This window comes from Barbatula barbatula (assembly GCF_947034865.1).
Source record: "Barbatula barbatula genome assembly, chromosome: 1".
Taxonomy (NCBI): Eukaryota; Metazoa; Chordata; class Actinopteri; order Cypriniformes; family Nemacheilidae; genus Barbatula; species Barbatula barbatula.
In genome coordinates, this window is record NC_136766.1 from 20,599,237 (window position 1) to 20,625,196 (window position 25,960).

Below are 25,960 nucleotides of genomic sequence, written 5' to 3' on the forward strand. Positions count from 1 at the left end.
CACAATTAGTATTTTCTATATGTTAATACGTTAAAGAAAATACTCAGATAATAAAGAAAATACTCAATATTAGATGTGTGATTGTGACATAGGTTTTGTAAGAGTGATTTTTGTTTTTAGTTTTGTTTTATGGCTTTTAATCTGTTAAATGTGTGATTGTGACATAGGTTTTGTAAGAGTGATTTTGTTTTTAGTTTGTTTTATGGCTTTTAATCTGTTAAATGTGTGGTTGTGACATAGGTTTGTAAGAGTGATTTTGTTTTTATTTTGTTTTATGGCTTTTTATCTGTTAGATGTGTGATTGTGACATAGGTTTTGTAAAGAGTGGATTTAATAACTTCTAATAAATGTAAGTGTAAAGCCCGACAACTTTGTATTAACTAAACTCAAATGTTAAAACAACAACTTAAAATATGTAACATGGTAACACAAAACCGTATATTCACCTTTCAAGTAATAAGATTACTTTCAAGTAATAAGGCTAAAACCTAGGGTAGCATCAAATCTTTTAAATGAAGAACTTTCTAAAAGCTGAAACCAGAGCAAGTCTATCTGGGGAGAGCTATATGTTGTTAAACATTTAAACCCCCCATTAACAGCGTTTCGCAAGACACATTGTCTGCATAAGTGGCCCATTTCCCTGCATGCTATAGGCATTTTTAAGTTTATTAGTAGTTTTTTCATTTATGTCTACACTGTAAAAAAGGATTTGAGGATTTAGTTGACTCAACTTATTTTCCTAAGTATATTCAACTAAAATGCTGAGTGTACTTAAGATATTAAGTTTACCTGTGTCCAACTAATCCGTTTAATCAGACTAGTTTATTCAACAAAGATTTCTCAGTTGTCTGAGTGGCATGGAAACCCCGCCCACCGAGCATGTCAGCTGCGCGCGTCACTCACCGTTCACCCCTGCATAATTGCGTCAGGAAACCCTATCAAAAATACACACGGATCACAGGCGACAACGCTCTATAACTGACGAGAAGCTTCCATTTTTTCGGTCAAGGGTTTTTCGTGGTAAGTGCAAATTTATATCTTGTTATTTGTGAAAGTTCCCGTTAAGGTGTTTACAGAACCCTGCACATGTATGTTCCTAGTTTTACGAATAAGCTATTATTTCACTAGTTAATGAGTTCCCCTAATTTTTTATTCAGTTGTGGCCACATGCAGTATATATATATATATATAGTAGTTACAGTGAAGAGAAGAGAAGTGAACAAAACTTTGTATTTCATTTTCGCCAATTTGTTTGTGATTTTATGAGGTCATCATAACGAGGACATCTTCTCAGTCAGCGGCCCCTGCAAAAACCCCGCGGAGCCTTCCCCACAACACAGAACACAGGTGACCATGCGCCGTGGCTGACTTCTATATGAGTTCTTGAGGAAAAATGTTTATCCAGATAGTATTTGTAAAAGTCACTGTTAAGGTATACAGAACGCTGAACATGTTCCAGGGTTTGACAAATACGCTTGTCCTCGCCAAGTTAACGAGCAGAGTTCCGTGAAGTGCCTTCATCGTTTTGCTTCTTTGTGTATGCTCACTGTTATTTTACGGTCGTGGCATCCTGTTATTGAAATATGTCATCCACGGTTTTCCTGCATAAAAAATAAGAAGCCGCCTCCGTCTCACACTCTTGCGAAAATGATTTCGGGACGATCAACAGACAGACTGTCATTTGTAACTGTAGTTGCGCCACAATGGAGGCGCTGTTTCTTTATCAGCACCAGTGAGGCGCTGAAGAGTCGCAGAACAAGAGCTAGAAGTAGCTTTGTTTCACGGCAGTTTATGTGAATTCCTTTTCATCAAAGTACGTTCATTTTCTTGAAATTGTAAAACGTGCTGTACATCGTTGTAACGTTTCATAATGTGCAGTTGTTTCATTGAATTAGCGTTATACTGTTCACAACGTGTTCGCCAGTATAAATGCACATGCATGTGATACGAATGACTCGTTTGAACAGGTAAAACTATTCAGTCACTAGCGAATATAAGATTTCAGCGAATCATTTATAGCTCCGTAAACCACAAGAGAACGCAGGATATGAATGAGATTTGCTCATTTAGTAAAACTAAAGGCACTCCGGAAGCAGTCATACTTTCATAACAAAACGCTTGTACTTTATGTGATCCAATGTTGTTTGCCTACTCCTGGCAGAAGGCAAAAATTGGTAGCTCTTTGAGTTTATCGAAATATTTATTTAAACCGTTTGAAAAGGCTGAAATTGAGCAAAAGGACAATACTGTGCAGCAGACATTTACATTTATGCATTTGGCAGATGCTTTTATCCAAAGCGACTTACATTGCATTATTCTATAAATTTATACGTGGGTATCTGCCATCCCCTGGGATCACACCCACAACCTTGTATTGTTAACACAATGCTCTTACCACTGAGCTACAGGACAATATTACATTACATACAGCCCTTTAGCTGTTATATATGCACTAACTCAAAAAGTAAATATATACTAGTCTAACTTTGACTTTTCTTTTTCTTCAGATTTGGGCTAGTTCAACAGAGCATCTTGTGACTCGTATGAAGTAGACCTGCAAGCTCTGCCCATATTCTTCTGCCAACCAACGCAAAATAATAAGGCACTATAAGATAAAAAACAGACACTTCAGTAGATCTTGCCCCTTACCTTGCATCTATAGTGACTGTTTGTGTTCTTTTAAGACACAAGTTGCCCTTAAAAAACATTTGTTACAGCACAAAAAATATCTGCTTCATCAGTTTCAGCCAACTATTACCCACAAATCTCATGTAATAACGCATAGGTTACAGTGTGAATTGTGTAATTTTTCTGAGCCATGTACTTTGTACATTTGGGAACTCATTTGAAGAATGAGTCTGTTAACTGTCCTTTTAAGCAGTGTCAATTTAATATGAAATGTCAATGTTAAACTTTGCCTTGTAAAGGAAACTAATCTTTTTTCTAACATATATAAGACTAACATATATTTAAAGTACGTGTTCACTTTTAGCAGCACTTAAAGGCAGTAATTTATTTACGTATGCTGTAGTTTAACATGCGTTTGTTACTTAATTTTTCCATAACATGCACATATGAAATGTCAATGTTAAAATATACTTTATAAAGGAAATTAAAATGAAATAAAATAACATTCTGCTTGTTATTCCATGTCCGGAAGTCATGTTTATGCAGTACTGTTCAACCTGTTGAATTAACTTAACATTCCAAGTAAGATCAACTAATTTTGGAAAAAGTAACCTGGCTGCCTTAAAAAGATAAGTTAATTCAACAAGCTGTTTCTTTTATCTAGTTTGCACGACTAATAATTATAAGTGTATGCAACCAGATACTTAGTTTTAACAACTAAACATTTGTTGGTCTTACTAATTTGATGTTCTTTTTACTCCAATTAAGGTTTGCGCAACTTTCTTTTCTTGTTGGTCCAATTGCCACAATTGTTGGTCAAAAAAATATGAAGTTGATAACACTTAACCATTTTAACCCCAACTATTGATTCTTAATTCAAAGAACTCTTAATATGTGTCAACAACTAAAGTTTTTTAGCATACTCAACTCAATATTTTAAGGCAGCCAGGTTACAAATTATTTCAAGTTGAATTAACTTGTTTGTTTTTACAGTGTAGATTTTTACATTTAAAAGATGTTCTTATGTCTAACACACAATCCTAAACAAAATTAGTCAGATCTGTCTGAAAAAAGAAGATTTTACAAATACGGTGGTAATTGCAGAGTGGTCTTCTCTAGCTATTATTTTTAATATTTCTGTTGGTTTGTGTCAGAAAATAAAAGTATATTCAATACATGTATTGAGTGAAAAGCATGCAACATAAGAATCGTCTGACAATTAAATAAAACATCCCCAGTTGATTCATCTTATACTTTGTTTGTGTAAAGTTTAGATCTTAAGCAAACCTTTTGTTAAATACTATCAAATAAAATGCTCTTAATGTAATAATGTAAAACATAAACATTTACTGTCTAGCCTCCTTGGTTTCTTTGCTATCAGGTGTTCAACATGAAATAATGGCGATAATGGTTTGAAAATATAAAACTAAAACATTTACTGTAGTCTCAGTCTTTTGCAGGCTCATAAATTAAGCTGTGAAAAGTGGATGTGGGGTGTTTTTTGAGCTCCCCCAAAAACCTATTACCATAAACACATCCGTAGCTACATTTCTTTAAACAGAAGCTACATTTAAACCCCAACGCTGTGACACAGTCTGTACTCAACACGATGCGTAGAAGTTATTTGACTAGGTAGTCAATCTAGAAATTTGAAAAGAGTACTAAACAATTGTATTTTAACCTTGATTCAGAACTAAACTAGCACTAACCTTTTTGTAGATCTCTCAAGATCTTCGGAAACTAAACATTTATTATATAAACCACTGTAGAACTAAACAAATTGAAGATATTTACTAGGTTTTTTTTTCTCATTCCTTGTTTTAAAAGTTTAACCCTAAACCATGTTTGATTTGATTCACAAACATGAAAACACAAACCTTATTGGTTCATTGTCTTAAGCCTATACCATTGTTAGAACGCATCCCTTATAGGTGCTAACAAAAACAATATCCCATTCCTCCACGACCAAGAAGAACATGTCAGGCATGACTTTTAAACAAAAAGTAGTTTATGGCACAATGATTTATAAAGTCATGCCTGACATGTTCTTCTTGGTCGTGGAGGAATGGGATATTGTTTTTGTTAGCACCTATAAGGGATGCGTTCTAACAATGGTATAGGCTTAAGACAATGAACCAATAAGGTTTGTGTTTTCATGTTTGTGAATCAAATCAAACATGGTTTAGGGTTAAACTTTTAAAACAAGGAATGAGAAAAAAAAACCTAGTAAATATCTTCAATTTGTTTAGTTCTACAGTGGTTTATATAATAAATGTTTAGTTTCCGAAGATCTTGAGAGATCTACAAAAAGGTTAGTGCTAGTTTAGTTCTGAATCAAGGTTAAAATACAATTGTTTAGTACTCTTTTCAAATTTCTAGATTGACTACCTAGTCAAATAACTTCTACGCATCGTGTTGAGTACAGACTGTGTCACAGCGTTGGGGTTTAAATGTAGCTTCTGTTTAAAGAAATGTAGCTACGGATGTGTTTATGGTAATAGGTTTTTGGGGGAGCTCAAAAAACACCCCACATCCACTTTTCACAGCTTAATTTATGAGCCTGCAAAAGACTGAGACTACAGTAAATGTTTTAGTTTTATATTTTCAAACCATTATCGCCATTATTTCATGTTGAACACCTGATAGCAAAGAAACCAAGGAGGCTAGACAGTAAATGTTTATGTTTTACATTATTACATTAAGAGCATTTTATTTGATAGTATTTAACAAAAGGTTTGCTTAAGATCTAAACTTTACACAAACAAAGTATAAGATGAATCAACTGGGGATGTTTTATTTAATTGTCAGACGATTCTTATGTTGCATGCTTTTCACTCAATACATGTATTGAATATACTTTTATTTTCTGACACAAACCAACAGAAATATTAAAAATAATAGCTAGAGAAGACCACTCTGCAATTACCACCGTATTTGTAAAATCTTCTTTTTTCAGACAGATCTGACTAATTTTGTTTAGGATTGTGTGTTAGACATAAGAACATCTTTTAAATGTAAAAATCTAGACATAAATGAAAAAACTACTAATAAACTTAAAAATGCCTATAGCATGCAGGGAAATGGGCCACTTATGCAGACAATGTGTCTTGCGAAACGCTGTTAATGGGGGGTTTAAATGTTTAACAACATATAGCTCTCCCCAGATAGACTTGCTCTGGTTTCAGCTTTTAGAAAGTTCTTCATTTAAAAGATTTGATGCTACCCTAGGTTTTAGCCTTATTACTTGAAAGTAATCTTATTACTTGAAAGGTGAATATACGGTTTTGTGTTACCATGTTACATATTTTAAGTTGTTGTTTTAACATTTGAGTTTAGTTAATACAAAGTTGTCGGGCTTTACACTTACATTTATTAGAAGTTATTAAATCCACTCTTTACAAAACCTATGTCACAATCACACATCTAACAGATAAAAAGCCATAAAACAAAATAAAAACAAAATCACTCTTACAAACCTATGTCACAACCACACATTTAACAGATTAAAAGCCATAAAACAAACTAAAAACAAAATCACTCTTACAAAACCTATGTCACAATCACACATTTAACAGATTAAAAGCCATAAAACAAAACTAAAAACAAAAATCACTCTTACAAAACCTATGTCACAATCACACATCTAATATTGAGTATTTTCTTTATTATCTGAGTATTTTCTTTAACGTATTAACATATAGAAAATACTAATTGTGGTTAACTATATCTTCATTTATGCATGCATTTGAATATTAACCTACATATCATTTCGCTTCACATTAAGAAGTATTCATAGGAATAATAGAATAGAATATATTTAACCACATTTAATTCAAGATGATTTAATTCAAGATGATTGTGAGCAAATGACCAAGATGTTTTAATGACTTAATGTTACAATCAGTATACCTGTTTAATGATTATTTACATAAAATAGTTATATAGCATGTTTAAGAATACTTTTCAACATTTTACAGCAATATAAAATACAGTGATGTCTGTGAGGCCTAGAGGCCTGAGGCCTAAGGTTCAAATAAAGTTCAGAGGATGAGATACAGAAAACTTAGGTGCTTTCCTCTGACCAATGCATTGCATGGTCAAGGACACATTATGAGTTCACCAAGTTGCTTCACCGGAAGAGAACCGGAAAAGTGTCCAAATAGGGGCACATTAATTATTTGTCTATGCGCCAACCAAGATTCCACGATTAAAAACGTATCGTGTTGACTGGGATCTATTGGTGGCAGAAATAGGGTTATTGGTCATTAAAAATAAGAGATAACGGGAATTTGCCTGATTGGTGTAACAGACGAACCCCCTGCACCAGTTTTCACTATAAATATGGGGTTGAAAACACTGTATTTTTAGATGCTTTGGGAAGATCTCACTTTGTTTGATTCGAACAAATAAAGTTTACTCTTTGACACCTGGACCTTCTTTGTTTGAGCAACTTTTTGAAACTACAAGATCAATTTTCCACAACACTAACAGATTAAAAGCCATAAAACAAACTAAAAACAAAATCACTCTTACAAAACTATGTCACAATCACACATTTAACAGATTAAAAGCCATAAAACAAACTAAAAACAAAATCACTCTTACAAAAACTATGTCACAATCACACATCTAACAGATAAAAAGCCATAAAACAAACTAAAAACAAAATCACTCTTACAAAAACTATGTCACAACCACACATTTAACAGATTAAAAGCCATAAAACAAACTAAAAACAAAATCACTCTTACAAAAACTATGTCACAACCACACATTTAACAGATTAAAAGCCATAAAACGAACTAAAAACAAAATCACTCTTACAAAAACTATGTCACAATCACACATCTAACAGATAAAAAGCCAATAAACAAAATAAATGTTTACAAAACTATGTCACAACCACACATTTAACAGATTAAAAGCCATAAAACAAACTAAAAACAAAATCACTCTTACAAAACCTATGTCACAACCACACATTTAACAGATTAAAAGCCATAAAACAAACTAAAAACAAAATCACTCTTACAAAAACTATGTCACAACCACACATTTAACAGATTAAAAGCCATAAAACAAACTAAAAACAAAATCACTCTTACAAAACTATGTCACAATCACACATTTAACAGATTAAAAGCCATAAAACAAACTAAAAACAAAATCACTCTTACAAAAACTATGTCACAATCACACATCTAACAGATAAAAAGCCATAAAACAAACTAAAAACAAAATCACTCTTACAAAAACTATGTCACAACCACACATTTAACAGATTAAAAGCCATAAAACGAACTAAAAACAAAATCACTCTTACAAAACCTATGTCACAATCACACATTTAACAGATTGAAAGCCATAAAACAAACTAAAAACAAAATCACTCTTACAAAAACTATGTCACAATCACACATCTAACAGATAAAAAGCCAATAAACAAAATAAATGTTTACAAAACTATGTCACAACCACACATTTAACAGATTAAAAGCCATAAAACAAACTAAAAACAAAATCACTCTTACAAAACTATGTCACAATCACACATTTAACAGATTAAAAGCCATAAAACAAACTAAAAACAAAATCACTCTTACAAAAACTATGTCACAATCACACATCTAACAGATAAAAAGCCATAAAACAAACTAAAAACAAAATCACTCTTACAAAAACTATGTCACAACCACACATTTAACAGATTAAAAGCCATAAAACAAACTAAAAACAAAATCACTCTTACAAAACTATGTCACAACCACACATTTAACAGATTAAAAGCCATAAAACAAACTAAAAACAAAATCACTCTTACAAAACCTATGTCACAATCACACATCTAACAGATTAAAAGCCATAAAACAAAACTAAAAACAAAATCACTCTTACAAAAACTATGTCACAACCACACATTTAACAGATTAAAAGCCATAAAACAAACTAAAAACAAAATAAATGTTTACAAAACCTATGTCACAATCACACATCTAATATTGAGTATTTTCCTTATTATCTGAGTATTTTCTCTAACGTATTAACATATAGTTAACCACAATTAGTATTTTCTATATCTTCATTTATGCATGCATTTGAATATTAACCTACATATCATTTCGCTTCACATTAAGAAGTATTCATAGGAATAATAGAATAGAATATATATCGAATATCTGTTACCACAACACGTCGGTACGTCTCAACACAAGGACTCTACAAGAACCCTCTTTTAAACTTTTTTAATGACACCCTATCCCATTGGGAGCGTATCAGGGGGCCGTCATTAACATATTACAAACTTAGACACAAAAGCTGTGTGGTAGTGTCTATATTCCATGTCTACCTAGTAGGTAATTTGATTAAGGTATAACCAAAAACCATCATATAGATTTTTGAAAAATAGTCACTAAAACATTACAATAACTATTTATTGGTAAATCAGCCAAAAGTAGCACCTCTTATAAGTGTATGAAGAGCTATAACCTTTTCTATTTTATTTTTACTCAATCTTATGTTTGTTTCATTACATGTCTTAACAACACTAGTAGACATGTAACGGCGTTTGTCTACCAAATGTCTCTATCAAACAACCCTTTAGCATAACAAGAACCCTCAGGACAGGTTTACCCATTTCAGACGGTTCGTCTAGGCATAGCTATCCTATTTAAATATAGATGTCTGTCTTGAACACTTTTTCAAAGCAAACTCTTAGAAGAAACATCACACAAACATTTACATGGTTTCTCTCATTCATTTAAAAACACAAACAAACTTTCACACAGTAATGTGACCCTCGGTGGTGTCATGTCAAAAGGGTGAAAAACACCCTTTTTAGGTAGACAAGTCGGCTATAAATCTGTCGTTTTTAGATTGACAGACCATAAAACCATCCTATTTTTAGATTGACATGCCGTAAAACCCTCCTATTTTAGAGTGACATGCCGTAAAACCCTCCTATTTTAGAGTGACATGCCGTAAAACCCTCCTATTTTAGAGTGACATGCCGTGCCATGCCGTGCCATGTCTTATCACCTTGTTACAAAATTTAACTAAAACCGGCCGTGACACATTCATTCCATGTTACAAAAACTATTTTGAATGACATAGGGATATGTCTCATCACCTTGTTACAAAAGACAATCGAACATATTACAAGGTTTAGTCTATCAATGCCACTATGTATGCCTCTAACTAAACCTCTAACTCTCTCTAAATTTACTCAAAAACACATTTCACAGCAGGTGTCCTGATAGAAAAAGCAACCAGGTTGAAATGGTGAGGGGGACTAACCCTGCAGGAAAAGTGGGGGCCATAGGAACCCCCTACAACAGTCATAAAACATCAGATGTCAGTAAGATTGACAGGCTATAAAAGAACCATTTGAGTGACAGGCTGTCAGGATGACAGACTTGACAGGAGGGTCATAAATCAATCAAACATTTTGACACATAGTATATGATTATACTACTGACAAGATATCAGAATGTATAAAGAATTCCTTTGATTTAGCTAAAAATCACTTAACAAGGTTTTTAGAAATCCAACGTATGCTTACATTTACAGTTATATGGGTTACATGACTTTATGCAAAATTTAATGAGGTTTTGTTTTATATAAACAATCACAATATCAATTTTGACACTTTACAATAAGATTGTATTTGTTAACATAATGCATTAACTGATATAAAATAACAGTGAGTGAGCGTTTAGGTAAAATTATTTTTTCTGTGATATTTCTCCAAATTCCAAATCAAAACATGGCTTATATTTGCAAAAATTTAAATGGGACAAAATTATTGAAATAACAAAAAAAGATGCAATATTTTCAGATCTTTAAATAGAAATCGAGACACAATACTCCCAAGACAAAGGAATTAAAACAACATCTTTTTTATCATGACTAATAAACCAGTACCAGTTTGAATTAAAATACTTTATTTTTATATTTTTTTCAGCATTTTTGCTACTGAGCATTTTGACATACTTTTGTTAATGCTAGTATATGTCAATATGATTATTCATGTTAGTTCGTGGTGCATTAACATGTTAACAGTTACAACATTTGATTAAAAAAGATAAATATAGCATAGTAAATGCTGAAATTAACATGAATTTAGATGAATAAATGCTGAAGTATTGTTGATTGTTTGTTCATAGCAAAACATAAACTAAATGTTAACAAATACAACCTAGTTGTAAATTGTTACCAAAATAATTGCCTTAAATTGTTTATTTTTATTAATCCAGCAGTAATATAAGGACAGATAGTATTTGTAACAAAGGACAATAAATTGATTTATGGTCACACAGTGTGTGTATATAGTATACAGAGGCATCTCTTATTTGAAACTTGAATCTTAAAGCAGTCGTGAAAATAAATGCCTGTGGTTTCAAAGCTGCGTCCACATTCGAAAAACTAGTGTGGTGGCGTTGTTCATTTGCACTATGGGTGCAGGAGCACTATGCCTGCTAGATAAAGTTGGCGTGTAACCACAAACACTTGAATGATCCAGAGTAAGTCAGATGAAACATGTAGACTATGTCCACGGTGAATTCTCAATTGTCCATTATTCTACCCAATGGTAATGTAACTGCTAAATTATTGAGGCCTTGGAATCATCTGTGTAAAGAACTGAATTCGCGTGAGCATGTGGGTCCATGCATGTGGGTCCATACATGTGGGTTTCATGGTCCTCTTTTGATGTTCTATGTGTATGTTATAACACTCACTGCAGTTCTTTGTTGTTTCTTCAAACGTTCTGAGTATTTTTAACTTAATATTCCAAAAATGAACATTTGTAGCATACAATAAATCATATTCATAATCACAGCTCACACACACATAGTTTATTGAACATAGGTCAACATTTATGAACAGTTAATCTACACCTAGTAGATAATAGGTGCATAGGAAAATGTCAGAAATCAATAAAAGAGAAACCGAAAAATATTTAATAGTAATGCTTGAATAATTGATGTGCAGATTTTTCTCTTATTTATTGCTTGTACATTAACTTCACTATTATTTGATCATTTCCAAATACACAAGACAAAGTAATAACACATTTTACAAAAACAATCCTGATCTAGGTTACATATTTTAAACAATTGTGTGTTTCCTCCCGGAGCCTCAAACAGGTTACAATTGTTTTGGTTTAATCCTTATCAGAGCACATTTACATGTTATTTTAAGATTATGTTACCATCGTAAATAACCAATACGTGGTTTGGAAACAAATGTGGCTTCAGTTATCATTTGCCAGCTCTTTGCAAAATTAGAAACAATCTGTCCAATTATAGTATCATGCTTTTAACTGAATTAAATTAACAAACTTGCATAAATATTTTAATACATTTAATTTACAACAACATTGTGAATATATTGTATATTGGAAACATTCTCATTAAAGAACATCTGGAGGAAATGGGTGGTGTGCTTGTGTTGTGACAGGTCCTTTCATGATAATACTGTAGATGTGGGTTGTTTCCTATGCCAATGATGGATGTACAGAATAATTTATAGGTTGTCCTAACAATAATGCCAAATACAAATATTAATGATCATTTATTTTACTAATATTGATTAAGATCTTATTAGAATTGACTATGACCAAAAAGTGAACAGACTGTGTTAAAATATTTATTTATTGTTTATAGTTATTATTTTAGAGAATGTACAGCTGATAAAAATAATTAAGGAACCACTCGAAAATTCCTAACATTTAAGCATTTAGGTAGAAAGATTATTTCTGTGACATTTCTCCAAATTCCAAATCAAAGCATGGATTTTATTTCCATTTATGTGCAGAAAATTAAAACGGGACAAAATGATAAAAATAACAAAAAAGATGCAATGATTTCAGATCTTGAAAACAAAGGAAATCGAGACACAACACTCCCAAGAAAAAGGCATTAAAACAACTCCATATTTTTTATAATATAGCATGCCATTTTAAATCTGCATAAATAACTATATTTTTATTTTATTTCCTACATTACGTAGACTTACTGTTACAAGGAATAACTTTGTAATATTTATCCGTACATACTGAGGTAATCGGTTAAATATTTTGTCCTGAAACGTATTATTATCATATATTATTGCTTGCAAAACATTATGACATTGTTTTCGTAAACACCTAACTAAATTCTGCAAAAAAACGTCCCACTCCCTCTTGAGTTTTCAGTGACCTACAAAACACTGTCCTATGACAAATGTCCCAAAGCTCATGTCAGTCTGTCTTGTTTCTGAGGCAGCTCTCAACAGGGAAAGAGTCTTTAAGTCTTTAAGGATGAATGTGTTTACTCAAAGAGCCCTGAGGCGACAGCGGACATGTATAAAAACACCTGCACTCTAACCACACTCTTAGTGCACATGCAGACCTCGTATTCCTCAAAAATGTCACATTTGTTTCTGAAAGCCAGATTTACCACAATTCCACTGGGACATCTCTGAGTGGCATAAGTGTCCGGGAAAAATGTCTGGAGAACATGGACAAGAGAAACGGTTAGGAGGTAAACAGGTGTTTTCACTCCTTTTATTGGTGCAGGGACTGCACAACAATCCATTCTTCTCTTGCAGGAGGCTTTCGCCTGCCACGGCAGAACAGTCATGGGACTACTTTAAAACAGAGGATCAGTCCACAAAATTGCTTCTACTTGTATTAGTCTTGAGGCAATACAGTATCTGACCATAGCTCTGACTGTGAGCTGCTCCAGGCTACCTAACCACAGGAACAGAACACTGTCTGTCAGCAAAAATGTACCTGGCCTTCGTCTTTTGTGATGGGCTCCATATTATCATCATGCATCACACTCATAATACACAAGTGTCAAAATGCTCAAACATATCCTTTACTATTTTAATTTAAATAATTTAAGATATTGATCAATTACCTTTTATGACTTTGTTTAAGGTTCATTTTGGATTAGATTTACGAGACACCTTTACTAAAGAAAAACTGATAGGCCTATTACACAAGAGGGCCACCTACAGGACAATAAAACAATTGTAATTTTGTTCATGCAAAAACGCTGACCACATTGATTGACAGATGCTGTCTTTTGATTTTATTATGTACAAGTGATTAATGTATGACATCACGTAAATGCAACATGAGCTGAAACCAAATTACTGAATACTGAGTAGAACATGTAGACTGAGATATTATGACAGTAAATGCAAACCAACAAATTGCCTTAGCATACTTTAAAGCTTATTAAAGAAAACAAACAAAACTGTAAACAGCCATGTGCTGTATATCTGAAATCTGACTGGTAAAGTCGCTTGTCTAATCAAGCTGTGTTTAAACAGGGCATATGGCCCTTTGACAAATGAGCACTTAATGCTTTCATAAAACTACTCTTCTATTGATGAACACAGACATGAAGAGAAACCCTGCCAGGAACAACAACAAAAAACATTTAGGATTTTAATTGATGAAAAGTATTAAGTTCTGTCCTGTGGCAGCAATGTTTTTGTTCAGTTTGTGTAGCTCAGACACTATTTTACAGGACAACTAACTAATACATGTCAATCCAAGCAATGGATCTGAAATCGATCTGGGGATGCATATTTAGGCACCAGCATCTACCAGCAATGAAGGACCAGAAGTGTAGAAAGCAGTTAGCTTTTTATAACAAAAGTGCCTGTTGTTTTACAAACTATTTGTATATTAGGCCTAAATGAGCCACACAGACCAAAAGAAGACTCTCCTGATCAGTTAACAGGTATATGTTCTGTTTTACAAGGGTCTTAGTTACATATAAATGTGAAGTCAAATGTCAAGGGTTAGCACCATGCCATTTATATATATTCTTTCTTCTCTACACAAACAAGGTGTAAAACAATACTTCTGGGGTTTTTTCAGATATTAAAACGAGCATTCAAAATTACACCTACCAAGATGATTTTTGTTTCAAAGCTCTTCTATAGTTTTTTATGCTAAAACTGATATGACATTGCCCATGAACACATCAGTCATTTTTCTTTCACGACAGAGTCTTGTAAAATAAAAAGGCAAAATGTCTATGTTGCATCTTGTTAGTCAAGGTAAAGAAACTTAGCATTAGACCTGATCACCAACAAACCATCCTGGGCCAAAGTCTGACGAAACGGTAACTATGATGCATCTAGTCTGTGCACATCAGCCAAAATGCACCAGACTCATGACTGTAGTAAAGGAGTGCTGCAGTCCTTCAGCATTGGTCTCGCTCAAGGTGTAGTTCTCTTTGATGATACGGTCGCAGCCGATCTCTCCGTTCCCGAAGAATCCTAAGAGTGGAACTTTAGGGAAGATCTTGCGGAAGGCGCTAGCCTCAACGTTACGCTGGTTATTATAAGTGTTGTGTCCCCTCCCTACGCAGGCAAACATAAACCCCATGGTGTTTCTCTCTGGGATATTGGCAGCTTTCAGGCGCTGGATAGTGGCCTCGGCTGCTTTGGAGCTGCTTACATCCTGCTCCAACAGAACTGAGGCACCCTGGATCTTGGAGCCACTGAAGGTCAGTCCCACTGCTCCAAAAGAACCAGGAGAACAACTGGAGAGTAAACAGAGGACACACACATGAATTTCAATACAAATGTAAACAAACAATAAAGAATATTGTGAAAAAAGATCAACGATATATTCCTGTAACTGACGATATTACAAACTTTGTAAACAAGCACAGTATTTCAAAAGATTTTCTAGGAAATGCCTGATTGAAAGAAACAATAGGATTTGATCCCATTATATTTTAATGATTCAGTAAGTGCACATGCACATATATGATCATACGAAAATGCCTCATTAGAAGGAACTATTTATGTACACTTGATACACAATGACAAAAAAACTGAAACTAACTTGTCTGATCCAAGTTCAACGTGAATTTTCCACACTTACCAGGTTACCTCATTGGTAAAGACTCTCTCCACTTGTCCTCCAACAATAAGTACATTACTTTGGGAAAGGGGTTCAAGTAGCTTGTTAAGAAAGCGGCCACCTCCAGGTTTATAGGTTTCGTAGTCAAATATAAGCACCACCTTTAGATTAGGGTTATTAATCAACCCTACGAATAAAATACACAACATTATACACTACTCTAAATTATGATAATATTTAAGTTAAAATGTTTAAACAGTGAAGTTGCTATATGTATCATCTCTATTTTTTTAGGTATTCAAATGCTTTAAAGTTTTAAATATACATAACCACTAAGTTTACTGTTTCGACTCCCTTGTGACATGTATTAGTAATAAAACTCACCTGCTTCCTTCATAGCCGTTTCACTAATGCTCTTTTTGCAGAAATGAAAAGGTCGAATACTGACCCCATCCATTGCAGGGAACAGCAGACTGAAGCAGGCTTCACCGTCCTCATGCTCCTGTGGCTGGCTGCTAGGTGAACCACTAGGGGTCACTATAATACACAATGCACGAAATCAATAAACATTCAAGCTATTTGTTGCAAGTATGCCACCTACTCAACACAATACCATCAAAGGTTAAGAAAGTGAAAACGAGACTTACCCACAACTCCCGGTGCAACAACACCTAGTACATCACAACTGCTAGGCAACAAGCGTCTCAGCTTTTTGACAGGATCTGACAGCACCTCATCCTCACACTTCCTGGCTGCAGCACGAGACAAAGTTGAATCTTGGCTGTGACTGCCGATTGTGTTTTTTCACCAGAAGATAGAAACTGCAGGTATCTTACCCTTTTTGTGTCTGAAACTAACAGGGCCATTGAAGGTTTCCCCATCCACCATTAAGAGAGCTGTCTGAGGCAGCAGATAGATATTCTGCAGGAAAATGGTTAGACAAAATATAATGATGCACTTCAAGCTAACATGGTAAAAAATATGGTAAAGACTAAAGAAAGTACAAAGAAGCAAAAGCCATTAAACCTCCAAGTCTTCTGCCATTGTTCTAAGCAAAACATGTTCTTCATATATGGATGAGCCAGAGGCTGAGAGCCAGGTGAGTCTCTGCTGTGTCTTTAACACCCGACGGGCACAGTTCCGCCATAGCCTGCAAACACTACAGGAATAGAGAAATGGTTCAATGGGCACATTCTAAAACGCTCGAAAAACACTTGACGTGGCTTAATGTGCCAAAACAACGATAAGTGAAACCCACATTTCTGTCAAACCTTAAAAAAACACTCGCTGCTGTCAAAAGAACAAGCCTTCATTCAACAAATAAAGTGAATTCTCTCACGTTGAGCATCTCCAATTAATTCTCCACTATAAAAGTTCATTATAAGGAAAGAGCTTAATGCATGATCTAAAAGCTATATTAAGAGGAAATGTACTAGTACATACCTTATAAATAAGCATCCTATGAACACACAAACTTTTAAGGTCTGAGTAGGAACGCAACTAGCAAGGTTTTACGTTAAGCATGTTCCTTTAAAAATGCTTTTGGTTTAATGGCTGAATTAAGCGATATTAAAAGACGAAATTTACCCAAAAAATGAAATCTGCTGAAACTATACCAACTCAATAACGTTGCATTTAATACGTTTTCATTCATTTCAGTAACGTCACATAATAAAAACAGATAAGCTGTTATTGACCGATTTGTTTTCTGATTAGCCCTAAGCTAACAAGCTAAAATACACGCAATCAGCTGTAATATTTTACCTTGCAGTCATGAAGAGAGTTTTAGTGGGCACAAATGTTAAAATCCTCTCCACGACTTCGGCAACATTACTCAAGATATATCCTGCTTTACTTTCCGCGAGGATGTTCGGAGGACCTTCATCTCCTTCCATTTTTACACGGGTTCACTGCTCACAGTCGGAAGTGGAGCCGGAAGTTACATAAAAGTATGACGGTCAACATTAATATGATACTTCGCCCAAAAATGAAAAGTCTGTAAACATTTACTCACCTTCTAATTCCAAATCTGTATTTATTTCTCTGTTCTTACTAACACAGAGAAATATATTTGGAAGAATGCTTATAACCATTAGCCCCCCATTGACTACCATAGTAGAAAAAATTACCCTATTATTTGTTTGGTTCTGTTGAAAACAAAAGAAGTCTTTTTGAAGATTGCAGGACAGCAAACAGTTCTTGGGCACTTTTGACTACCACTGTATTTTTATGGTAGTCAATGGGGGGCAAAATCAAAAAATCTAAATAATTGTCAATTAATATTATTTAATCATTAAAGTAATTAAACAGAAATGATTATATTAGTTTAACATTTAAAGTAAGCACTGACATCAAATCAGTAATTCAAACTCAAAATATTCTTCAAACCATTAAAAAAATACAACATTTAAAAAGTAACAGACATTTTTATTACGTATACTTTAATTCTTTTCTAGATGTTAAATTACAAATAATTTATTTGCAGAAATGTAAACACTTATATTTGTGTGCCTGAGGGATATGCATTTAATTTGGATATTAAAAACTCTAGATAGTTAAATGTGAATTTACAAATTACAGGTGTCTAATTTGGTGCTGCTTTTTCCAAGGACACAGCAGATCTTTGTGAATATAGTATACATAATCTTAAGTGTCACAGTTATAAAGCAGAGAAAACTTACACCTTTTCATATCCCTATGTGCACATCAAAAGACAGAGCGTTTAACCATTTTAAACAGTTCAGAAAATTATCAAATCAAATGATTGATCAGAACCTTATATATCTATCTCTTTTGTGCAATCCACATTACACAATGAAGCCATACATTTACGCTTTGGCATAAACAAATTCAAGTTCTCTAGAATTACAAATAATGTAATAAATAAAATATAATTGACTTTAATTCATCTAACAAAATTTTTTGTTACTTTGTGAAGCACACAGAGATGCATCATAGAATAATAAACAGCATGTAATATCCAGAATAGGGCTGTGCAATTAATAGAAAATGAATCCTAATCGTAAATTTTGGCCTTCATCAATTACTAAAACAAACTAATCGAGGTAAACGATTATTGTGCCACATTCCATTTGTCAAGGATCCTCTCTTTTCTTTTAATATAAATCCACAGCGAAACCTTTCCGTTATAGTGGTTTAGCAGTGCTATTTCTTTACATTGATTTTCAGTTAAATTCAGAGTTTAAAAGCCAAGTTTTTTTTATTTTCTATATTGTTTTTAAAGTTAATGAGTAATCCTGTTAAATAATCGTGAACTCAGAATTGGCCAAAATAATCGCGATTATGATTTTTGTCATAATTGAGCAGCCCTAATCCAGAGTGAGAGTTTTATTCTCAAGGCGTCTAAGAAATCGTTCAGTAATAAACGGAGTTAATGTGAAAGCACCTGGTTTTTCTGGAGTTGCTGATAAAGGTGTTCTGGCCATTTGGAGAAGTGAAAAATGGAGAGGATAGAAGATAAAGTGAAAATGACAGGAGATGTTAGTTTGAAAAATATCTATCCTAAATGATAATTAAAGTTTATACCAAGATTCATTATTATGACATTGCTAATTATTAATTAGATAATTTCCTTCCTTTGGATCAAATATTAAAAATACAATAGACTATATATTAGTGTATTAAATTATGGATATTGATTGTTAGAGCCTGATGAGTACATTTTAATCTTATGATGAGGTGAATGTTAATGATGTACACGAATGTCAAAAGAGAAAAGCAACATGGGGTGATGAGCGGAGCTTTTTTAGATTTTATTCAAGCTTCTCGACAATAAATTAAGGACATATGAAATCAAAAGAGTTAAGACATACTAAAGAGAGAAAGGAGTGGGGAGCTTACACAGATATGAGGAAGTTTTATTTTACAGAAAGCAACAAATTTCTGTACAAGTGATGGGACTGTAGAGCAGAGTGCTCCGTCCCCGTTGAGAATGAGTGTGATGGAGAAAAGCGGCAACGGAGAGAAAAAAAGAAACAGAGGAGCAGAAGGTGATGTCGCTGATATGGTGCCCAGAGCCAGAGGTTAGACGTAAAAAATTTAGCTGTGCAGGGAAGAAAGGAAAGAGAAGTTAAAAGAAATATAAGATGGTGAAATAAAACAACAAAAAGACAAGAAAAAGTGTGTATTTCTGTGTTTTTGGGTGATACTGACTAACTGAATGGAAAGCCTATAGTCTACATTTATATAATCTTGTCATAATAAAATTCAAATAAATTTTGATAAGATTTACATAGCCCGGTGTTTTTCCAAACCTTCTTATTAATTTAATAAACCAACATAAATGCTCTAGAACAGGTTTGCATATGAGTCAAAAGCATGCGTGCACAATCTCTAACAGGTGGTGATAGTTACATGGAGGTCATGTCGTTGAGAGCGTGGTCCAGCTCCTCGCTGATGGCTTTGTACTTGAGTTTCTGGGCATACAACTCATCTATAGTAGCCAATTAAAGGCCAGGATGGTGGAGGGTTGTTGTGTGGGAAGGAATGGAATGGAAAAGATTGAAGGAATAAGAAAACAAGGAAACATAAACAGTGCAAAGATGGATAGAAAAGTAACAAATGGCCAGAGAGAGAAAAAAGTAAACTAAAGTAAGAAAAATTAAGGTTACCTTATTCAATTCAAAAAAACTTTTAATGGATTGAGCATTATATAGCTAATTCACTATGATATTCCTTGAATCACTTTGTGGATGGTTCATCACAGATTCAGTAAATACAAGAGACCTGATTTTTTTTAACCGGTGTCTAACACCAGCATGTAAAAAAGTGAGATTGACGTACCCTCCAGATCATCAATGGTCTTCTCAAGCTTGGCGACTGATCTCTCAGCAAACTCAGCACGAGTCTCAGCCTAAAACACAGAGAGATGTGAATCCTCCTCACATCTAAACTCAAACGCAAAATCTTTATAATAAATGAAACGCAGGTGAACTCACCTCCTTCAGTTTGTCAGTCAGGACCTTGATCTCCTCCTCATACTTGTCCTCCTTCTGGGAGTACTGTTGATGGGAAAGACAGGAGAGAGTATTCAAGAACAGTCAGTTGACGCTTGACATCCATTGTTTTTAAACCAGCTAATCATTCCAACTAAGTTAGATGTGTTTTTCTATACTTGTGGGAAAAAAATTATTATATATTTTAGAAGTATAGCTGAACCTGTGCACAAAGACAAACCCTCTGCACATGAGACACACACCTTCTCAGCCTGGGCCTCCAGAGACTTCATGTTGTTGGTCACAGTTTTCAGCTCCTCCTCCAGCTCAGAGCACTTACTGAAGTGGGAGGGAGTGACAAGAGAGAATTTGAGTTCTCAGATGGAAAAACAGCACTCAAATTATGGAGTCGACACTTTTGATATTGATGTATCAACCCTTATCGTATATGTAGTTTATAACTGTAATGCACACACATAGAGGGGGTGCAAGTCCTCTTACCTCTCATTAAGCTCAGCACGCTCCTCTGTGCGCTCCAGCTCACCCTCAACAATCACCAGTTTACGGGCCACCTGTGTACCATCACAAGGAAAAACAGTGTACATGTGTTGAAAACAAGTCCTTCCCAACGTATTCCCTATGTAAGAACATAATAAAAGTAAAAAAGAAAATCTTACCTCCTCATACTTGCGATCAGCCTCCTCAGCAATGTGCTTGGCCTCCTTCAACTGGATCTCCTGCAGCTCCATCTTCTCTTCATCCTTCAGGGCCCTATTCTCAATAACCTTCATGCCTCTGAGAGAGGGATGGACATATTCTGTGAGTTAATATCACTACTGACCATTTTCCGTTTTAGTGAGTGGAACCAAGTATGACAATCCAAAGTTTAGATGTGTTTGATAAAAATGTTTTCATACAAACCTCTCACTCTCATCAGCAGCCTTCTCAGCCTCCTCCAGCTTCTGCAGAGCAGTGGCCAGACGCTCCTGAGCGCGATCCAACTCCTCCTCGACCAGCTGGATACGTCTGTTCAGGGAAGCCACATCGCCCTCAGCCTGCGCACACAGAGCCAGCAGTGAGCTATACGCATATACAGCTTGTAAATACAGTAAAGAATAGATATAGTATAGAAATATTTGTTTATGACCTCGACCAAATACAACATGATTAAAGTAACGCGTTGTTAAAAATCTGGGCAGAGGGGGAACGGACCTGTCAAACAGCATCATCGCATTATAACACCTTTTCCAACGCAACAAAACAAACCACTTTTATTTAAAGATATTTTAGCCCAATTTTTGCTGAGATCGGTGATGAAATCGCACCGCTGTCCGCCTGCTAATGCACTTATATCATTATGGGTAAGCTCACAGATCGTTTGGCTGAGCGCTCTGTGTCGAGCTCCTCCTCCAGTCTGAGCACTCGGCTTTCAGCATCGTCTGCTTGCTCCTGCAGTGATCTGATTTTCTTTTTCACGGCCTCGAGACACGGCGCGCCAGCCATCACGATTATGTCTGTTTGGGTGGGTGTTGTATCACCAGAAGGGGCGTGACGGCGCTCCGCTTACCGATTCACAGTCAGTCCCTGGTAACGGACCCACACCGGAAGTCATCCTTGTTTTGGTTTATTAGAAGAACGAAAACTTTTGGAAACCTACCATATTTATCAATCACATTACATTTTTATTATGATTTACTCTTTCATCATCATCAGAATTATGGGAAACCAAATCACGATGAGTTCCTATATTCACATTTTTTCTCAGTCTAACTGTTTTACTTAGTACACCAAACAGCTTTAGGCCTGTTAATTTACTGTTCTTTTTACTGTCAATTTACTATTAATTTACTGTTAATTTGCACAATGATTGAGGCGCAAGATGTTGAACGTGCGATTGTGTGAGCTTCCGGCGCCATCTAGTGGTAACAAGCAATAGTACTGGGACCCGTTTCAGAAAGCAGGGTAAGTGCAAACTCAGTGTAAGTTAACCCCGGAAAACGGGATACTCTGGGTTTTCAGTTTCAGAACGTGAGGTATATCAAACCCGTGACCGCGGGGTAAGTCAAGCCTGTTTCAGAAATCAAGGTATCTTATACTTAGAGTGAGTAACCATAGTAACCTACTCTGTGAACCTAACCTGGTCAGGAGCAGGTTTTATTCCACTAACCCGAGGTTTGTTACAATCTCCGCCCCTTTTAGAAGCGCGAGCGGTGTTGAAATTGCCTTCGCAGTTAGTTTTTTCTTTCGTTTTCCTTAATCGCGCACAAGTTTATAACACAGACATTAAATGTCCGTTTATTCAGTACCCGTAGATGAGGAAGCTGCATTCATTCAGAGAGAGTTACATTTACGTCGGGAGAGTATATGGTGAAGCCCCGTTTGGATTGTTTTATCATATGCGGAGGATTCTTTATTTGAGCGGCACAGTTTTTCTTTACAGTCCATTAAATATATCCACAATCTGCTTCATCCTTACATCACAAACCTCACTCGTCGGGGTCGCGCTCTTACATCTGAGCAGATTCTCTGTATGGCTTTACGTTTCTTTACTAATGGAAGCTTTCTTTATAACACCGGGGATGCAGAACACGTTAGCAAGGCAACTGTATGCAGAGCAGTAAGAAAAGTGTGCATCGCTCTCAAGCACTTTATATACATTTGTGTTAAGTTTCCTGTGAGAGTCATCAAAGAGGAGTTTCATAGGATTGCAGGTGAATGGTGAACGTCTGTCTGAATAAGCTGATCAAATAAATGTGGTCTCGCTGCAAACTCTAATAATTCAAATACCCTTTAGGATTTTCCATTTTGATTGGGTGCAAATTTAAAAGATCCAACTCGCCCCGCGCGGGCTTCGAACTGCCGTCGGTCAGAATGAGACACGGGCGCTCTAACAACGAGCCTAACGATGCGCAGTCCCTATAACGTCCGTCGCCAGAGCATCTCTGTTGGTCGGGGAGTGACTCTAGCTGGCCTCCGTTACACATAGCTGGAGCAGGGGCGAGCATGGCCAGTTTTTTGTCTTCTATAGCCACAGTGCTCGGTTCTCATATACTCATAACTTTCAAGGCCAGTTTATTAAATATATCAAACATTTCCCAGTCAGGCATCCTACAAGCAAGAGCATTTAAACTCACCGGACTGAATGATGTTTTTATATTTCATTTCCAGCTGCTGCCATGTTCTTTTTATTGCAGAAGGATTGCACCTACATGACAAAAGTCGCAGGTATATATGTTTATATGTGTGTATATATATATATATATATATATATATATATATATATATAGATATATATATAGTGCCTCCAATTCGACTGGCGAGAAATAAACGGAGCGCTTTTTGTCACGTGCCGTTGCCATGGTGAATCGTGTTATCTTCGCTCAATTGATGATGGCTTTTTAAAGCCGCGGTGAACACGAGTAACCTCGGGTGAACTTACTCAGAGTGGATTGAACTGATTGAAACCAGCTGTTCTGAAACAGAAAACTCAGAGTAGCGGTTATCTGAGTAAATCAACTCAGAGTTCATATTTTAACTCAGTGTTGCTTGAACCTCCTTATTGAAACGGGTCCCTGGTATTACGCTGAGATACATCTGTTTTAAATCCTGTCTCTCTCTACGCATGTTATTGTGTGGCAGGTAAGCCGTAACAAAACATTTCATTATTACCTATTATTAATAGATTAATAATGACCTTAAGTAGAAGTGAATTTACCTTTATTATAAAATAACCGTGAATCAATTTAACATTAATGTAAGTGTTGAATTCTAAATATTGACATAGCCTATGCAAATTATGCTTTTAATAATATTTATTCTTTACAATGTTCTGTTCATAAAGATTCCTTATAAATTATTTCTAACTTTTATCGAACTAGATTGAAGGAGGGTCGTTCCAATAGTCTTAAGACTCCAGTGAGGGTGAAACTCTACACTGACCCTCATTAAGACACTTGTAGGTGGGTGAAGACGAACCTCTAGACGCCAACGTTGCCTTATAAAGCGCACTGCTAAATTTACCTCACCCTTTGCATAGTCCTGCTACTATATGGCAGACTGTTTTCTCATATTGTGCCTTGGTATTCGTTTACCAGGTGGTGCTTTTTTTAATTTACGACGGAGTTCTCACTATGTTGTTTAGTTTCTAATGAATGTAGGCTACTGATACAGTGAAACGTTTGTCAGAAGAACTAGATGATTATGAAATCACCAGTATATAAATTCATGATCCCGTTCATGACTCATGGGAAGGAGTGGCCACAGGTTGCGTGGCATCAGAAGCGACAAGATATGTGCCAATGGGTGTGCTTACATCGGTAGCTTTCTTCTCGGCCAGTTCCAGTTTTTCCTGAGCATCCTTCAGGGCCTCTGAGTATTTGTCCAACTCATCCTCAGTGCCTTTCAGCTTCTTCTGCAGGGCGACCAGGTCATCCTCGAGCTGCAAGAAGAGCACGTGTGTCAGTACAAACGGAGACAGACACCAACAGCTGCCAGTGCGCACACGTGCATTTGTTATTTGAATAAACTACATTAGACAGCATTCAACTTCGTTAAATTTACACCGTTTGTTCAGCAACCAATCGTTTGGGCCTATCACTATACAATTTCAGAAAGACATATCGAATCGAAAAATTCCACTTTGATATCAAATTCTGAAAGCAGTAAATAAATAAATAATCCACATGATTGTCGCTAGCTGTGAGAATCGACCACATCGGTGGTGTAGGTTTATCGCTAAACCAACATGGTGTTAAAGGGATTATGCCCCAGAGCGCCTGTTTCGTGTCCGACCTGCTTGCTTCTGTCCTCTGCTCCCTTCTTATCGGCCTCGGCCTGCTCTGCTCTGTCCAAGGCATTCTCCTTGTCGAGCTTGAGCATCTGCATCTTCTTCTTAATGGCATCCATGGCTGCGTTAGTGTAGGGGTGGTCGCACCAAACACTGGACTGAGAGAGGAGATGAGCGTCTGTGCTGAACTGAACGCTGAGCTGGAGTGCGAGATGGTCTCGTTGTAGCCTGTCAAATATGTGCCTTCACAGGAGCCTGACAAGTTCCGCAAGACACCCAATACTTTTTTTGGGAACAGCCCATGGCAGATCGCCCCGCGTCGCCCCTTTTTTAAGGATCCGGACGGCGATTCGCTGCCCTCAGACATTTGACTGTTGATATGGCTATATATGGGATCTGAAGGCCAAGACGTCTTACAAGGGTTCCTATTTCTAACTCCCTAAACCTGGGGAGAAAACGGAGGAAGAGGAGTAAAACTGTTCGGAAAGCATTTCACCGATGGCCCAGTTCTAAAACCAATTCAAGCTTAGAATAGATACATCTTTAATATACATTTGTGTTAATTCACAATATGTTATTAATATTTATATTTCTGATTTCGCATTTAAAGCCAGAATTGCGTAATTTTGACAGCACTTGGGGACACGTAGCCTAATTATCTTAAGGAAAGGCGTTATTATCTCTGGGTCGGTGGTAAAGTTAAGAAGCATGTCAACGAGT

At 35.6% G+C, this 25,960-nt stretch overlaps 2 protein-coding genes and 1 long non-coding RNA gene across 5 annotated transcripts; 1 reads left to right on the forward strand and 2 right to left on the reverse strand.

Moving 5' to 3' along the window:
• Positions 1–759: 759 nt before the first annotated feature.
• LOC306898430 lies at positions 760–3,366 on the forward strand. The gene is made up of 3 exons (XR_013787115.1): positions 760–1,020; positions 1,268–1,347; positions 2,508–3,366. It is a non-coding gene; the product is annotated as an uncharacterized lncRNA (long non-coding RNA).
• Positions 3,367–13,612: 10,246 nt separating this feature from the next.
• Positions 13,613–17,478, reverse strand: fbxo22 (F-box protein 22). The gene is made up of 7 exons (XM_079465333.1): positions 17,264–17,478; positions 16,526–16,658; positions 16,336–16,420; positions 16,147–16,251; positions 15,884–16,036; positions 15,521–15,686; positions 13,613–15,173 (listed from the first exon to the last, which is right to left on the reverse strand). Exons 1-7 carry the CDS (start codon positions 17,392–17,394, stop codon positions 14,780–14,782), a joined length of 1,167 nt encoding a protein of 388 aa, XP_079321459.1. The 5' UTR covers positions 17,395–17,478; the 3' UTR covers positions 13,613–14,779.
• A 430-nt stretch (positions 17,479–17,908) lies between these two features.
• On the reverse strand, positions 17,909–25,509 carry tpma (alpha-tropomyosin). 3 transcript variants are annotated; one of them, XM_079465339.1, is made up of 10 exons: positions 25,246–25,509; positions 24,767–24,892; positions 21,376–21,509; positions 21,132–21,249; positions 20,956–21,026; positions 20,718–20,793; positions 20,458–20,520; positions 20,303–20,372; positions 19,874–19,952; positions 19,253–19,562 (listed from the first exon to the last, which is right to left on the reverse strand). In XM_079465339.1, the coding sequence occupies exons 1-10, from the start codon at positions 25,357–25,359 to the stop codon at positions 19,559–19,561; spliced, it is 855 nt and encodes a 284-aa protein (XP_079321465.1). In that variant the 5' UTR covers positions 25,360–25,509; the 3' UTR covers positions 19,253–19,558. The 3 variants fall into 3 exon arrangements, with proteins under 3 accessions (XP_079321466.1, XP_079321467.1, XP_079321465.1); XM_079465340.1 differs by lacking the exons at positions 24,767–24,892; positions 25,246–25,509 and adding an exon at positions 21,826–22,058 and having other exon boundaries at positions 17,909–19,562; XM_079465341.1 differs by lacking the exons at positions 24,767–24,892; positions 25,246–25,509 and adding an exon at positions 21,667–21,966 and having other exon boundaries at positions 18,740–19,562.
• Between the last annotated feature and the right edge of the window lie 451 nt (positions 25,510–25,960).

What these genes read in the sequence shown, in the direction of transcription:
- fbxo22 (XM_079465333.1), bottom strand. Translation starts at nt 17,394, where the DNA reads ATGGAAGGAGATGAAGGTCCTCCGAACATCCTCGCGGAAAGTAAAGCA. An exon ending in CAATGGCAGAAGACTTGGAG is followed by an intron (nt 16,421 to 16,525) that starts GTTTAATGGCTT and finishes ATTTTCCTGCAG; the next exon opens with AATATCTATCTGCTGCCTCA. An exon ending in AACGGCTATGAAGGAAGCAG is followed by an intron (nt 15,687 to 15,883) that starts GTGAGTTTTATT and finishes TTTTATTCGTAG; the next exon opens with GGTTGATTAATAACCCTAAT.
- tpma (XM_079465339.1), bottom strand. Translation starts at nt 25,359, where the DNA reads ATGGATGCCATTAAGAAGAAGATGCAGATGCTCAAGCTCGACAAGGAG. An exon ending in CCGAGAAGAAAGCTACCGAT is followed by an intron (nt 21,510 to 24,766) that starts GTAAGCACACCC and finishes CTGTGTGCGCAG; the next exon opens with GCTGAGGGCGATGTGGCTTC. An exon ending in GCTGCTGATGAGAGTGAGAG is followed by an intron (nt 21,250 to 21,375) that starts GTTTGTATGAAA and finishes TCCCTCTCTCAG; the next exon opens with AGGCATGAAGGTTATTGAGA.